The 16,427-nt window shown below is 44.8% G+C and overlaps 1 protein-coding gene across 3 annotated transcripts in view; it reads right to left on the bottom strand.

The window, feature by feature from the left end:
• Positions 1-16,427, bottom strand: part of NEDD4L (neural precursor cell expressed, developmentally down-regulated 4-like, E3 ubiquitin protein ligase) — a 280,431-nt gene that overhangs the window by 5,682 nt on the left and 258,322 nt on the right. For all 3 annotated transcript variants that reach the window (XM_006891744.1, XM_006891745.1, XM_006891746.1), the window contains 8 exons: positions 16,064-16,129; positions 13,520-13,749; positions 12,008-12,129; positions 8,674-8,744; positions 6,786-6,881; positions 4,723-4,796; positions 1,972-2,032; positions 393-452 (listed from right to left, as the gene is read on the bottom strand). In XM_006891744.1, coding sequence (XP_006891806.1) covers positions 393-452; positions 1,972-2,032; positions 4,723-4,796; positions 6,786-6,881; positions 8,674-8,744; positions 12,008-12,129; positions 13,520-13,749; positions 16,064-16,129 — 780 coding nt within the window. The remainder of the gene's footprint in view (positions 1-392; positions 453-1,971; positions 2,033-4,722; positions 4,797-6,785; positions 6,882-8,673; positions 8,745-12,007; positions 12,130-13,519; positions 13,750-16,063; positions 16,130-16,427) is intronic.

Below are 16,427 nucleotides of genomic sequence, written 5' to 3'. Positions count from 1 at the left end.
ATCTTAACGGTCACACCTTCCCCTTTGGTGGCTACCGGAGGGATGGAGAAGCAGCTTATGGCCCCACAGGGTGGCTGAAAAGCCTTGGCTCTACCTGATGTAACTTCCTGTACCTGGTGAGCCCAAGACCAACCCAGAGCTGGAGTCCACACATCCGATGATGTGTCCCAGAACTGTCCTCTTCTGGGTAATGATTCTATAGTTGATTCTTTCTGCTATTCTTACCCCTAAGTCAGCAAACATACCAGCCCCATAGACAAGGCACAAGGAATAGAAGCTATCTGCACTTAATTCCTTCAGATGCTATGCACCAGAGAATATGAAAATCTATTTGTCAAACTATGAGGGTACCTTTTATCTTCTATATAAACAATGGCGTTCACAATACAAACCTCCAATTCATTTTCATCAAAAATCTTAATCAAATCAATAGGAAGCAGTTCAGTGAATCCCTGAAAGGAAAAAAGAAGGGGAAATTGAAAAAAAAAAAAAAACACAAAACAAACCCACAATTAAACCCAACCCAATTTTCCTTGAATAAGACATATTTTAAAGGAAAAGCAAACTTTTGGTTAGGTAGGAAAAACTTTTTTTTTTAACTGGTGATGCATGTATCTGTGATGGTATCAAATGGCTGGAATTGCCACAAAAGCACAGTGTATTAAAAGATAGTGTTAGCCAGAAGGCAGGTACTTGAGAACAATGAAGCCTGAGGAACATGTGGGCTGGTGCCAGCAGGTGGACGCCAAAGCTATGTGGGACACATCTCTGTGAGCCAGTGTGTCCTAAAACGCACAGGCCACAGATGCACAAGAGAACATTCTAAAAACTAAACCACCAATGCACAGAGATGGCATGCCAAAGGAACAACATGATCTGGAGGGAACTGAGATCTCAGTTCTGTTTATCATTAGCTAGAAGAGACCACAGAGGAGTGATGCCTCGAGGCCCCGTAAGAAGCTGTTTGGATGCACAGACCACCTGGAGTGGAGCCCAGGCATCTGCCTCTGGGGCTCCCTGTCCATACACGTCATGAAACCTGCCCTTTGACTGCCTCATATGCCAAGTCACCAAGGCCTTGAGGCGTCTGAGCCTTCGTCCTGGCCCGGGCCTTTAATTCATCATGTGTAGGGGATGGAGCTGGGGTCAGCATCTGTGTGGGGCACCCATAGGGCTAAGACAGTGTTTAAAGGGCAGCATCACTATAGGGAGGGAACAGTGTGAACAGAAACTGTCACGTTTCCATGTTCAGACTGTTCAGCTCTGAATCCTTGAAGGTGTCAGAAAAGGGAGATGTGTCTGTGTCCCAGACTCCCCTGGGGGAACCTGGCCTTCTAATTACATTTCTGGAAAGTCTTTCATGAAAAGACCAAGCCTGCTGCCATTGGGGCAATTCTGATCCATGGCTGCCCCAGAGGATTTTCAGGTCTGTCCACTGTTATGGAAGGAGACGGCTCCAATCTCTCATAGAGGAGCTGGTGGGTTCAAACCCCTAATCTTATGATTGCTGTTGTTGTTGTTAAGTGCTGTCCAGTCGTAGATGACTCATAGAGACCTGAACACCTGTATAACTTTCATTGTTTCTCCATGTTCATTGGCAAGCTATTTTGGAAGTAGATGCCACTCCTGCTTCTAAGCTTGTTTTAATTGGGGAGCTCCACCAAACACTGTCCACCATGGGTAACCATTCTCGCATCTGACACATCAGTGTCACAGCAGATAAATATCTAAGCACTGTACCACTAGGGCTCCAAGAAAAGACTTAAATGTGGAAAAATGGGCAGTGTGGCCAATAAACCCTGGATACTGGTCTGGGAGGGTGAGTTGAACATTCTCGATGCTTCATTTCAGCCCCTCTTACCCCCACCTTCAAGGTGCAAGACCCAACCCACTATGTCAACTTCAGGGGAAAAGCCACGCCCTCCACCTCTGACGCTGGCATGGACAGAGCACCTGGCTGGCCGAGCTTACCTCCAAGAACGCGTTCATCTGTTTCTGGACCCTGTTCACAAATCTCCACTGGATAACAAGGCTGCAGGGAGAAAAGAGGCGTTCAGACCCCTCCACCTTGTTCCCGCTCGTGAATCCCTTCACAAGCCCCACTGCTTCTAATCAGGGAGGGAAGGAAAAGCAACCCCACAACGATGCAGTGAGAGCGAAGGCCTAGTGCTGGGGAACACACGGCTTTCTCACTCACCCCAATACTTGAGTGGAACATGAGAGAAAGTTCAAATTGCACAGATTATTTTTAACATTTTATTTTATTATTTTGTGTGTGTGTACCATCAAATCGTATCCGACTGGTACAGGAGGAGATTGCTCCTCCTTCTCCAGCAGAACATCTGGTAGATTCGAACTGCGCACCTCTGGGAATGCAGTGCAGCTTCTTGCCATTAGGCCACCAGAGCCCCCCTCAAATTGTACAGATTGTTGCAAAAAATTATGCTCAGTGGTTTGTTTTTTTTTTTTTTCAGATCAAGGGCTGTGCATATCAAAATAGCTTTATAAACGTGACCACATGGAGAAAAGAGAAAAATCCAGGGAGTATGATTATAAATGTGTGTGCATATGCATACATACAGATATATGTATGTTGTTATGTCAGAACTGACTCATAGCTGATCCTCCAGTGGGCTTCCAGAGGCTGTAAATCACACGGCAGGACACTGCCCGTCTCCGGAAGAACAGGTGGTGGATTCGAACTACACACTTTTGGGTTGGCAGTACAGCTCCTTCCCACTAAGCCATCAGAGCTCCCTTATATTACATATAAATGTGTATAAAGCATATTTTATGTGCGTTAAAGAGTTTGTAAACAAGTAGAAGATGTGTTTTTTAAAAACTAGTATGGAGTGCAGCGTATCTTACCATATACTATGCTCTTGTTCAATGCACTGATTTTCGATGGTGCTGCATAATAAGCTTTACGAGAAAAACAACTGCCATGAATATTTCAATGCCCGCATCTGGAGGATTAATGTAGGATCCTTCTAAGTAACTGATATTCCCCGGAATGGTTTTCCCCGAGGCCGTATTTAGCGCTGAGCAGAATTTATTGGAAGGCTAATCCACTCGGAAGGCGTTTCACGGGGAAACGGCACCAGGGTTTGCTCTGAAGGGCCCTCATCCCTGGGGATGGCACCATGGCAACGGCTCCACCAATGGCAGGCTCAGTCCTCTCAGGTTTTACCGAGCTGCCCTGGCAGCAGCAGCAGCCACACACCGCCCTTCGTGCACCCTGGGAGCACAGGTGTCAGCGAACAGCTGGTGGTTTCAATCATTATTTTTTCAGTGAAGCAAGCTGGATCTGGGCCCAGCCGCAGCCCCTACCAAATGGGAAAACAAAAAGCATGATGCAGGACACAGACTTCATGTGTCAGACTCCTTGGATTTTCTGCCCAGTGGCCCTGGGGTGGGCGTCATTTCAGAACCTGTTCTCAAACTAAGACAGTGCAGTCTGGCAGGAAGTCTCATGAGAGTTTCATTGTTCCCAGTTAGGAACAAGTGTGCTGCTTCACATTAACAGATTGAATATAACCTTTTGTCCCTGCACCAGGTTTAATCCACCAAAGCAGGAATTGAAGAGACACTCTGGAATTCCATGGGATAATGCAGAACCGTGTGCTTGAAGCACAAATGCAGATACACCGAGAAGGAAAAAGCAAGAAGGCTCAGTGGAAGACTTTCTGGGAAGCACGATATCCTAGGATTACCCAACAGACTTCCAAAACCCCTCAGCCACAGGTGACACCAATGAGGGCTGAAACCAACTTCAGGAAAAGATGAGCAAGAGTCCATTGCATTTGCATGTGTTGTGTTCTTTCTAGCCACATGAACTATTTTCCTTGTGGAAAAGAAGTCGGAAAAGAGGAGAAGTATTCCAGCTTTGGTGGTTGTTGTGAGGTACCATTGAGTCAACCTTGACTCATAAAGATCCTATGAGCAACAGACCTGAACCCTGCCCGACCCTGTCAGACAGGGCAGTCTGACGTGCCCACTGTTACAGTCACTGTGTTAAATGATCTCTTTCTCCGACTCTCCCCCTTTTTCAGCAAGACGGTAGTTGCTAATTTTATGTTACTGATAATTTATATTGTATTCCAGCACTGTGCAGCTCTAATTTCACACTTCTTATGTGATGTAGCATCAACTATGAAACATACCGACCTTATAAACAACAGCTCTGAACTTTGCCCTATCCTGAGCCAACAAGGTATGCCCATAGTCCAAGAAACTCTTCCTTATTAGCCAATAACACCCAACTCCTGTCCTTCCCCTGCTGGTTTCTATGACAGTTCACTGATGTCATGATACCAGTAAAATCCACTGATTCTGATTCCCAGAGACTACAGAATGGACCAGAACATCCCTCTTGGGTGGATCAGAACATCCCTGTTGGATGGACCAGAACATCCCTGTAGGGTCGGAGGCTGTAATCCTCACACATATTTCTTTCCAGTGTGGCAGGTAGGCATGAACTGTTGACCTTTCAGTTGGCAAATGAGCAATGAGATACAATCCCCAACATGAGGGTCTCTGATACAAGAAAGTTTCTTATCAATTCCGCTTTTCATTGGCCAAGCCAAGATGGCACTTGTGTTGTTGAAAATGGATTATAAACCAATAAACAAATGTACAAATCAATAAACACACATGAGCACTCTGGCCAACATGTCAGTCAAACAAGTGATTTAAAGAAAAGGTAAAATCCTGGGTACTTACTCAATGTATTCTCTTTTGTTTTCATTTGTTACCATGATTTCTGACCCATTGGGCTTCAGGTCCACTTGATACGTCTGTAATCGCAAAGACAGAATAATCGTCATGATGAGGTTATTCTCTACATTATTCCTGAGTAAAGCCATCATGCTATGATGAGGAGGTAAACAAAATATATCCAGAAATCTCTCCCAGAAAATAGATTCTCCACACAAGACAATGTCAAAGCAAAATCGTTTGCTTCCAAAGTTTGTATACACTGTGTTTGTCACTCTTCTTCATTCACGTTCTGTTTCACACATTCTCATTCATTACGTTTTATAAAATTAATCACCACTCGACTGACTATGCCCACCATTACCCTGTTTCTAGTTCCCCGCCGGATCTTTCCTATTTCCTTTACTCCCTCCCTTCACCCACCAAATTGTGCAGCCCTGTGATTTCGCCCCTCCCCATCCTCACCCCTCTGCTCCCAACCCTTCCCCTCTTCGGTCCCCATACATGTTACTAGTTATCCTTCTATTTTTACAATAATGGCCTTATGCAGTATTTGTCCTTTTGAGAGTGAATTAAGATAAACATATTTAAAAGTGTTACCACTAAAGGCAAGTTATTTTTAGGGTTATTTAAGATATTTAATTATTCTTCAACTATTAGCAACAATGAAGAACAGTAACCCATTTTTTAAAATCTGCTTTTCATTTCTCAAGAAATTATCTTTAACAAAAGAAAGAAACAGTACAGTCTCCAGGACTACAGAAATTCAAATTCTCCTCTTCTGCTACAAGCTTGCTCTGCCTCTGTTCCTTCTCCCTGTCCCATTTTCAGTCTCTAACTCACCAATTCATCACTTTCCCCACTCATTGTTTTTCAGTAGTTTGCTTTTAATTTATTGCTTCCTAAGGAGCCTTGATTTATATCTTCTACCCAGCTGCCCCCTCTATGAAATGCTAATAAAAAAGACATTTTTCCTTCCTCCAAAGAACCAGTTTTTATTTTATATCCCTATGCTTGGGAGGGTGGAGGGACAGCACAGGAGAGGAAGGCCCTCTATGAGGTGGATTGATTCAGTGACTGGGATAGTTGGGATGGGTGTGTCAGAGACAGTGCGATTGGCACAGGACAGAGCAGAGTTTAGGGCTGTTGTACATAGGGTCGCTATGAGTCGCAGGCGACTCGACGGCACATAACAACAACAACAACAACATGGGTGTGATAGTAGGTATTCGGGAGGTAAAGGGAATGGGGCTTTGTGATGGGTGGGAGAAGAGACAGGATTAGGATAAGGCTGTATAATTTGTTCTCAATTTCCTGATAGAATGCAAAACAGATCCATCTGCTCCCTGCTAAGCAGGCTAGATCTCTAAATAAGGCAAGGAGTGATTTAACAGAATCATTACGTTACTCATCTTGTGGGTCTGTTGTGATTACCACATTACTCGACCAGATTTCACTCAAAAGCCAGCAGAATCTGCAGCATTAAATGAGGTTTGAGAACTGTTTTTATGAGTGATAAGGAAAATCGAGATCTTTATTAAAAGCTGACTCAGACGTGCAAACATTTTGTTTGGTTTTCATGTAGGAGATGGGAACAGTGAAAGCCGACTCTCAGGAAGGCAGGCTCTAGAGCTCACCTGCTCCTGACTTTAGCACTGCCGGAGATTGAAACCCGTGAGAGCCAGATCAAGTGGGGCTGCCTTGCTTCCCTGGAGACCGGAAGTTTTCTGCCTTCCCCAAGTCCCCTACTTTTATAATGAAAACCACAGCACCCTTTAGTAGAGTTACCGAATTTAAAAAACCAAGACACACACGATCATTCACACTTGAATTTGCTTCAGATTAGAAGCAGGTGCCAATTGTGCCCTGAGACCACTCAGAATTTCTCGAACCTGATGCTGGAGGAGAGGAAGACTTGCAAGCGGCCCTGGCTTCTAGCTGGTATAATCAAATGGTGATTAACATCTAAACTCCTGACTGTGAAGTGTCTGGCAAAGTTCTGGTACAGCCTGTGGAAAAGTCAGTGCTCTTTGAAGACCAAATGAGAGTTCCTGGTTCCCTCTACGCACCTGTCCAAAGTTCTCTTCATCGATGCAGAACATGAGGTCCAGCTCAGTGGGGTCGTTTTCTAGGATCCACTTCAGAGAGTTGTAATATTCGCTATCCTAAAGGAACGACACAGAAATTAAAATTAAGCGACTCTCCCCTCAAAATACAAACTCATCTCTCATCTTTAAAAAGTCAAGTCTTGCTGGACTAAACCTGGACTTGCACTGTATGATATTCTCTGCCTCTCCTATTCCCCAACCTATCTTACTAATAAACTCTACAACTGTCGGGGGGAGGGGAAAGGCAAGTCTTTGTCCAACTTCTTTTAGACTGTTAAAGAGTTACTATTACCAATGTAATGTTTCTGGTTCCACCCCCAAATCAACTCTTTCTCTTTTAATAGAAAAATGAATAATTTAAAATGACAATGGAAAAAAGATGGTTCTGGGAGTGAGGGAGGCTTGTGGTTGGATCTTGGACTCTGGAATGCTGATCAAGCCATGCTTGGAGTGAATAGTTTTGAACCACTGACCTTTTGCTTAGAAGCTGAGTGTTTTACCCATTGTACTACCAGGGGTCTGTCTCTAGTCCAGAAACCCAGAGTAAATCCTATGAGAATCTCATCTCCTATCTCTGCTTAGTGACAGAGACTCTACTGCTGCACCAAAAAGACTGGGAGCACGCGGTAGGAGAATGGACTTAGTGTGGAGAAGTCTGTATACTCTTAGCGTCCCTGTTTTGCAGTAATATAGCCATATGGCACAAGTAAAGGGTCAAGGTAGAAGAGAGATGTGAACCTGGTACCACAGCTTTGTGGACACACACATTTACGATGGGAAAGTCAGCTGGGTGGGTAGAAGCGCGTGGCCAGCATCATCCCTTCCCTGTGGGGCAGTGTGAGTGTGTAAGAGACATGGCTACGCTCAGAGCAAGGCTGAAGGCCCAAGGAGGCTTTCTGTACACACCCCCGAAGACAAGGATGCTTCCCAGTGAGCCCACTTCAATGTCCACATTTGGGGAGCCATACATGGTCCTGGGGCAGGCCCAGGGGTGCAAACAAATCAAAAGAAAAACAAGCAACAGAACACAGAAGAGTTTCCAACTTTTGTCTTTATAATAATTGTTCACATCTTAAACACCCAGCTAGTTAAAATTAGATCTAGTGCCTTAGTGGGAAGGGTTCTGCTGACAACCTGGAAAGGCATGTGGTTTGAACCGGCCAGCTGCTCTCAGGGAGAAAACGGGATACTTTGCTCCCTTGTGAACTCACTGCCTCTGAAAACGCACTGGATGGACAGCTACGAGTTAGTTCATACTCAACGGTAAACAACAACAACAACAGGTGAAATGAAGATGTGCAAAAGGAAAGCCCCAATCACATCTCCGTTTTTCAGAGAGGTTCTCATAGCATTCAGTTTATTATATTAGCATAATATTTTGCATAAAATTAGCAAAACATATTAGCATAATATTTTGCTTCATGGATGTGCTCACTCCCTTGACAGCATCGAGGACATCTCAATAATGATTCTTCTCTTGGCTGCTCTGGCCGTGCACCCCTGCCACGCGTCACAGGATTGAGAAGAAATGGACAGATCCTTGATCATTATTATCTACCTATTCTAGACACACTGACTGTAGGGATTTCTCCAGATTTCCCTTTGAGTGATTCTGTTCAAACAAGCCTGATTCCTGGGTAGATCTGCCCTAAATTCCAACACTCTACAAATGAGGACTTGCTTATTACAAAAAATAGGGCAAAAAAATAACTTCTCCAAGCCAACACTGCCTGTTGCCTTCACACTGAAGAAAGGCGGCACCCACAGCATCGTTTGGCTCTAAGCCTGGTCTCAGGTAACTTAACACAGGCGCCCGAGTACATGCGCCCAGGGTGCCCACTGTACTCACCACGGACTCCATGTCGTTCAGTGTGATCTGCTTTCCCAGCATCATCTTGTAAAACGGCCTGATGAAGAAACCTGAGAGAGAAGAGAGTTGACTTTAAAGTCTTTGACACTGCTGAGCTTCAGAGCATGAAGTAAAAAAAGATAACCTTCCTTTAATTTGAAGGAGAGGCCTGGACAGAGTGAACTAGGACCTCCTATCACAATATCTGAGTGAGTGGATGGGGCCTGGTCCTGGGTAGTGGCATTAGTGGAGATGGGTGCAGCAGGAAGGGGCCTAACAGGTTGATGAGATGTGACAATGAACGTCAATGGCAAGCAGAGCTTGCTGCGCAAACAAGGCACATGGACTGGGATAGAAGAGCATTCTGAGCAAATGGTCAGGACTGTGGACTGGCCAGTGGTTTGAGAGGGAGGAGGTGTGAGTGTCTGGGGACAGGAAGAGAAGAGAGGAGGAGAGAGGGGAGGGGGTCTGTATGGTCTGTGTGTCGTCCCAGAGTTTGAACTTTTCCCTGAGGAGAGCCTGGAGCTACTGAGAAGCTGGGTGGCAATCCCATCTGCATCTCTGTATTGTTCCTTGAGCGATCATGGGCCCAGTAACACAGAGATAAGTTCACAAAGAGGCTTGACACCTGCACAGTCTTCCAAGACCAAGAGAGGAAAGGTAAGGGGTTAAGGGAGAACCAACCACCTCAGGGGGATGGCAATTCCCTGCCCACAGGCAAAGCATCATGCACCTGGTCACACAGGGCATCTACATAGCCCCACAGACGGGGAAAGAAGCCTCTGAAGCTCACTGGAGGGTCGGTTCTGAGTTGGTTCTACCTTGGTGGCATACAGCAACAACTACTTGCCCAAGCTTTATGTTCTGTTCCAGTTACTGTCCTTCCTGATTATATGTCCCCAGCACAACTAAGTGTCTTGGAATTCCCATTCTTCACACTATTAGCCATAATTAGTTATGATCCACAAAGTCAAACTCCTTTGCATAGTCAATAAAACACAGGTAAGCAGCTTTCTGGTAATTTTTTGCTTTTTAGCTAAAATCCATATGACATCAGCAATGATATCTTTTGCTCCACACATCCTCCTCTGAATCCCTCTTGGACGTGTGGCTGCTTCCTGCCAGTGCCCTGATGTTTCTGAAGTCGCTTTCATGAAATTTACTTGCATCTGTTATTGACAGTTCTTGTTGGATAATTTTTGCATTTTGTCAATCACTTTTCTCTGGAATGGACACAAACTACAGAACTTGTCTGGTGTGTTGGTCAGGGAGCTGTCTTCTTGCACAGGACAGTGACGGCTTCCAGAGCTGCACTGCTTTGCTGAAACATCGTGGGCGGCATTCTGTCAATTGTACGAGGCTCAATTTCAGCCATCGATTTCCATGTAGCCTGGTCATCTTCCTTCAGTGTGTCCTCTCTTCAGATGACTGAACACTGACCATCTCTTCTTAGTACGATCACTCTTTGAGTTTCTTCTATCTTCTTTTGACGGTTCCTGAGTCATTTGACATTTTCGTGATGAAACCCTTCAGGACTGGAATGTGAAGTTTACATTTTCAGTTTTTGAGAAAGGTCATATGTACTCTTTCTTTTTGGTTTTCTAACTCCAGGTCTCTGCATATTTCATTACAATACTTGACTCTGTCTTCTCAGTCCTCCTTTTGAACTCAAATCTTCTGAAGTTTAGTGTTTAGGGAGGTGATGAAGAAACAGCTGACACCAGGGTGTACAGGCAGGGTATGGAGTGTGGACACGTGGCGAAAGGGTCAACCCCATTTTTGAAAATGTAAGACAATGCTGACCACACACATCTGTGGCCGTCTTGGTCTGTGATGTTGACATTCTTGACCAGCACTGTTACCCCCTTTCACATGGACCACTTCAGCGTCCCCCTGGCTTCCATTCAGCCCACGGCATCCATCACTCCCTCTACGGAGCTCTGATGTGGTGCCCGCTGGTCCCCCCTCTCTCTCCTGAAACAACTCAGCCACTAGCCCCATCAAGTCCTGCTCCCTCACATCACAGGTGGTCCTCACACAACTGTTCTTGACCCTCTACTCAGGTCTCATCTTTCCTCCAAGCAACCCGGGACTGCATTTATTTTATTTTCACTTCCCTGCTAGGCTAAAAATCCACCGAGTTTAAGGACCGTATCTTGTACTTTTCCATATTGAATGCAGCAACTAAGATAGTCTTCTCATTCTGCAGCAACTCAATAAACCGACCTGCTTCTAAGAAGAGTGAAGAGAACACAATCCATTGGAGAGAATTTTGCATATTATTTCAACATTGCAAGTGAAAAAATACTTATTTCCTTCTCCCTCTAACCTTCCTTCCTCTCTTACCGCCTTCTTCCCTTCCTACCCAATGCAGTTTACTTCTAATCAGAAATAGTGTTTACTTCTCCCAACAAAAAGAAAATATTGAAACCAGAGGAGCACAATCAGCTAGCAATTATCAGCCAACACCACTAATGGAAGCGGCACAGGAAGACACCCCGCGGTTCCAAGCATGAGCCACGAGCAATTTCAGTTCTCCTGGAGCTCTCTCCACACTGACTGCAGGCCAACCTCAAATCTCACTCTTGGTTGCCCACTCCCCCTCACATCACTTCCAGATTCTCTAAAAAGACCTGATTCTCTTCCCACTGATGATTTCCATCGTGCTCCCTTAAGGGGACTACTTTGGAAAAGACCAAATGCCCAAGCAGTCTTTCTGATAAACCCCCACACAGAGCCAGGGTGGACTTCTACCTTTCAAGGTGCTTTCAAAGACCCCCGGGTTGTGCGTGCCCTGAAGAAGACTGCGGATGTTGTGTGTCATCAGCTTCAGCCGTGAGTCCAGAGAGAAGGTCTTAGCTGCGCCATATCAGTGCTTTGAAATTATTTACAGTCTCTTCACATTAAAAAATAATTTGGGGACAAATGGAGCAATGGCAGGATACTGGATGGATTAGATCATTTTAATTAACTTTTCAATTAGCTTTTCCATCTGTTGCCAGATCTAGTTGTTGCAAAAGGAAAGTGATGCTGGAAAATACAGCAAGTGCAGGAATACAGAATGTTCTGTACTTTCAAATTCAGGCTGAACTTTAATTTTTAAACTGTGTATAGACAGTATGCCTTCAGTGTCTAAATTAGGAGGATATCAGGGAAAACCACCTCCAATTAGTACAAAACATAAAAATAATGAAAGAATAATACAGTAACAAGAAGAAGGAGAGAACCAGTGTGGTTTTTGCTTCTAATCTATGACATTAAAGACCCACCACTTGACAGAGCCTGAAGGGGCCCCGGACTCTTGGAAGTATTTCAAGATGTTGTAAGAACTTACCATCTAAGAGTTTCCCATGGAACACTGCCAGGCCAGCGACCCTCCCGATGAATGTGAAATAAGACAAATGGTCTTCATTACAGAGGCCTGAATTGGGATTGATCTGAAGGGTATAGTTGTCCCTGGGAGGGAGGAAGAGAAGAAGGGTCCCATCAGACTTTCAAATAAGAACCTGAGTTTTCCTTTGCTGCCTGCCCCTCAGCAGTTTTACGAAGCACTTACATACACTCTGTGACCGAGAAGACGTGAGCTAAAGAACACGGACTTACCCTTCTTCCGTCATCCCCACACCCAATGGCTGAAGCCCAACAGAGATGAGGCGTGGGTCTTCTGTATCAATTCAAACCATAACCCGTGGCTGATATCTGATAATTTCTGACCCACAAGTGTCGACTTCCTATTGTTCAACCAAATATCTTAAGATGAGAAATCCCATATAACAAGCAGGTTACCCAGGGGTTCCCGGGAGGTGACGCAGGAGGGACACCTTGGAGAAACTCAGTTTGGCAACCTAATATTTTTCCTATGACCTATGACTCCACTCATGGTCTCTATGACACTGCTCAGGGCTTGTACAGCCATTCCAACAATGAAAACGTCCCAATGTTTGTGGAAAAACCTTGAAATTCTAGTATTTGGTTCTAGGTAAGGACCTACCTTATTTGCCATGCATTTTAATCCTATCAGTTCTCCACGAGACAGTTTGTGACAGATCTCAGTAAAAACATCATCAAATGCTCTGGGTAATTCTTGGCTGGCTGGAACAACTGAGACTGAGGCTCTGAGGATGCCCTCCCTCCAAATAAGCCCCCGGGATGTGGGGACCAGACAGAAAACAATGAAGTCATAGCCGCTGGAGAGCACAGGATTACAAGGCAGTTAATGCCAGTTAGTAAGGTCAATTCCTGCGTCTCAGGTCCAGCTGAAGCCCCCGGAAGTCCCACCACGTGGAGGGGCAATGGTCAGCCTCAGAGGCAGCTGACATCTGTGTGCTGAGACTATTGGAATCTGCCTCCGTTTCTGTGTCTGGCAGCCACGGAACACAAGCAACACGGGGAAATGGGGTCTTCTTTCCAGTCCAGGGGACGAGTAGGGTGTTCTGAGGTCGGGCCCCAAAGTCCTCAGAATCTTATCATAGTGAGGTCTAACTATTCTTGTTCATAAAACGACACCGTGTTCTGAATTCTGACAGCGGTGAATTTCCGTCACAAATGAACACATTACAGATGAAAACTGCCTCTAGCTCTTTAGTGAAATTTCCCAGCACACTTTCCATCTCAATTACACAAAGCCGACAGACAAGGGAAGACTCAATTTTAGGTGTTCACAGAGTCCACTATTTCTCTGACTAGGTAGTCACAGACTGTTTGACACTTACAAGGGGCCAGGGTTGGCACGGTGCTGGAATTAGCAGCATTAATTCATCTCTGATCAATGTGTAGTTTATGCCCTTAGTTAAGAATGAAACTCTCTCCGTGCGGGACACAGGGCTTGTGGCCTCGGGATACTCACGTGGCAGAGTACTCGAAGAGTCCGTAGTAGGGATTGAACATCTCCTTGGACAGCAAGAAGAACCATTCTCTGGCCACGCCCCCATAGTCCAGCCCTTTCTCGGATTCAAATTCAATCCAGAGTCTAGCTTTGAGGACATCGGGCCTCTTCACAGACATGATTCTTCTATAGGACTCTTCAAATATGTTATTTCTGTGCAGTTTCATTTCAAATCTATTTGGAATATCAGCCTATTAAAAACAAAGCACATTATCAGATGATGATGACTCTATATCTTAGTTCCTAACACACACACACACACACACACACAAGGAAAGCAAAGAAGAAATGATGGGGTTTTTAAAAGAAGAGAAGACTCAGTGGCAGATGGTTTGAACCAGGATCCCCTTCTTGATGGTTGTTTCCTCCACAGATGGAGAATCTCGCCATAATAAGATGAGACACAGCATTTCACGCTGCCGAAAGGCTGGTGGAGGTGAAGGACCATCCTTCAACCAGAGCGCATCAATTTAGCCACAGAAATTAAAGTACAAGCAATTCCACAGGGTAATGGACCAAGGGAGAGGACAGTAATTAAGAAAAACTCATAAAGAAATAAACCCCAGCTAGCACAGTTAGAGAAACCCTGTGGGCACAATGGTTACGTGCTTGTCTGCTAACTGAAAGGCTGGCAGTTCAAATTCACCCAGCGGCTCCATGCAGGATGAGAACTGGTGATTCCCCCGCCCAATGATGATTGCAGCCTAGGAAACCTAAGGGGTAGTTCTATCCTGTAACATGGGGCCACTGTGAGTCAGTCTCTAACCACAACAGCCAGGTAGGAATCAGTCTCAACTGTGGTGGGGATGTGAGCTGGGACATATGATCTCTGGTGTCGATAAGGTAATTTTGTTGGCTCAGGGAATGGGACTCAGATTATGCCAAATTCTGGGGAAGGACCTTGTAGTCAACTGACTGGATGATAAAATGATCCAGCCTGAGTGTGTGAATTGCATCCTGGACAAAAAAAGGCCCACGGTCAGTGTCCCAGGAAGAATGGCTGTTGGTTTTTGGACTGCTGAAAGCAGGAGGTCTCTTCTAGAGTGAGGAGGAGCGATCCCACCTTTCACTGGTGGGAATGTGCAGGACACACCGAGAGACATTTCAGAAGTTACGTGTCTAAATGTGGGTTTTTGACGAGCAGAGCCAGTTCACATATCCAGAGCTCTCTGAATCCCTGAGTTTGGAAAGTGGAACCCCTCGGAGACTGGGGGTCCCTGAGGCGGTGTCTCTTGTATCTGTACATTCCCTATGCCTTGTCCATTGTAGAGACTCGCTATGAGTTATATAGTTGACTCAATGGCATATACCACCACCACCACCACCACCACCACCACCACCAATAATAAGGGGTCAAATAAGGACCAGGAAAATGGTGAGCGACACAGGCAAACTGGAAGGTTTAAGGGTGCAGCCAGAACCTTCCTTTCCCCACTGAAGGGAAGTCAAGGAATGGCGCTGGTGTCTCCATTCTAAATAGAGCAAACGTAGACAACCATAGATAAACCAGCCAGAGGTGGAGGCAGAATGCAAGGCAGAGGCCCCTGTAAGACTGTGGGCCAGGAATACCTCAGTGGAGAAAGGAAGACTGTCATTTAAGACACTGACTCTAAACATCTACCTGGGTTCTCAGGTTAAAATTGCCAGTGAGAATGTTAATCAGGTAACCATACACAATCCTAACCCTGCCAAATATTATTAAAATTGTACTTCTGAATTTAGAGGTTTGAGCACTTTCCTAACCACAGTCTAGGTTTTAGACATAGGTCATTTTATTAATTTGGGCTCTGTTGGCATAGTCTCTAGGGAGCTGCACTACTACTTCAAAGGCAGTTCCTCTTTTGTGGTTCAAATCCTGCAAAGGCAATCACCTCCCATGGAACTTACAACCTAGGAAAACCCACTGGAGGGACAGCTTTGGGTTGGTTCTGATTTGATGACAAAGAACGGGTGGGGGGTTATGATGATAAACTGGAGTAGTGGGTTAAGTGTTGGACTGCTGACCAGAAGGTTGGTAGTTTGAATCCACTAGCAGCACAGAGGGAGACAGATGAGACAATCAAATGCCGTAAAGATTGCAGCCTTGAAAGCCTTGTAAGGCAGGGGCCTCTGTCCTAGCAGGTCTCTAGGAACTGGAATTGACCCACTTAGAGTGGGGTTTGCTGTTTCATTTTATTATTACAGCCATTAACAATGGAATAAGATTTCCAGTTTTGTCATTGTTTTTAAACTAGAGGTCTAAATTGTTTCTCTTAAGAAATTATTTTTGTTGTTGTTGTTTTTGTTTATATATCACAAAAGAAAACTGAGGATATGGTTCTTCTTAACATATTACTTCTGTTTAAAAAATTCAGATTAGAGATGCAGGCAGACCAAAGTGGAAGAAAGAAGATGATGTTTTAGTTTACATGTAAAAGTGGCAAATAAGATCCTTCCCGTGAAGTAACACTGGGGGCTTAAATAATAATACAAACACAGTATTTCTTGGAAGACAAAATTACTCACAGGCTTCTTTAATTTCTTCCTGAAGTAGTCATATTTCTGCTTAAATTCTCTGGAGTAAGGAACAGCCTGGAAGAGAAATGTGTAAGTAAAGATATTATAAACAGCACATTTGGTATCTCAAGTTTAAGGAGCCAACATTCATCAACTGTAAACCTTACAGTTTCACTCTCCATTCTGCCTGTAGAAAACATACATGATGCCTATATATCCAAGGGAAAATCCTAACTGGTTGGGCTTAGTCAGCACTGAATGGGGTTCCATCCCTAAAAATAATTACACCAATATTTAAGGAAGAATTCATTGACTGCTAGGCATGTACCTGCCTAAAGGACTGAGAATAGGGACCCAAACAGACGCCTGTACA

This window comes from Elephantulus edwardii, unplaced genomic scaffold, assembly GCF_000299155.1.
Source record: "Elephantulus edwardii isolate Elephantulus edwardi_28Jun2011 unplaced genomic scaffold, EleEdw1.0 scaffold00103, whole genome shotgun sequence".
Taxonomy (NCBI): domain Eukaryota; kingdom Metazoa; phylum Chordata; class Mammalia; order Macroscelidea; family Macroscelididae; genus Elephantulus; species Elephantulus edwardii.
This window is presented reverse-complemented; position numbering and strand designations above follow the sequence as displayed.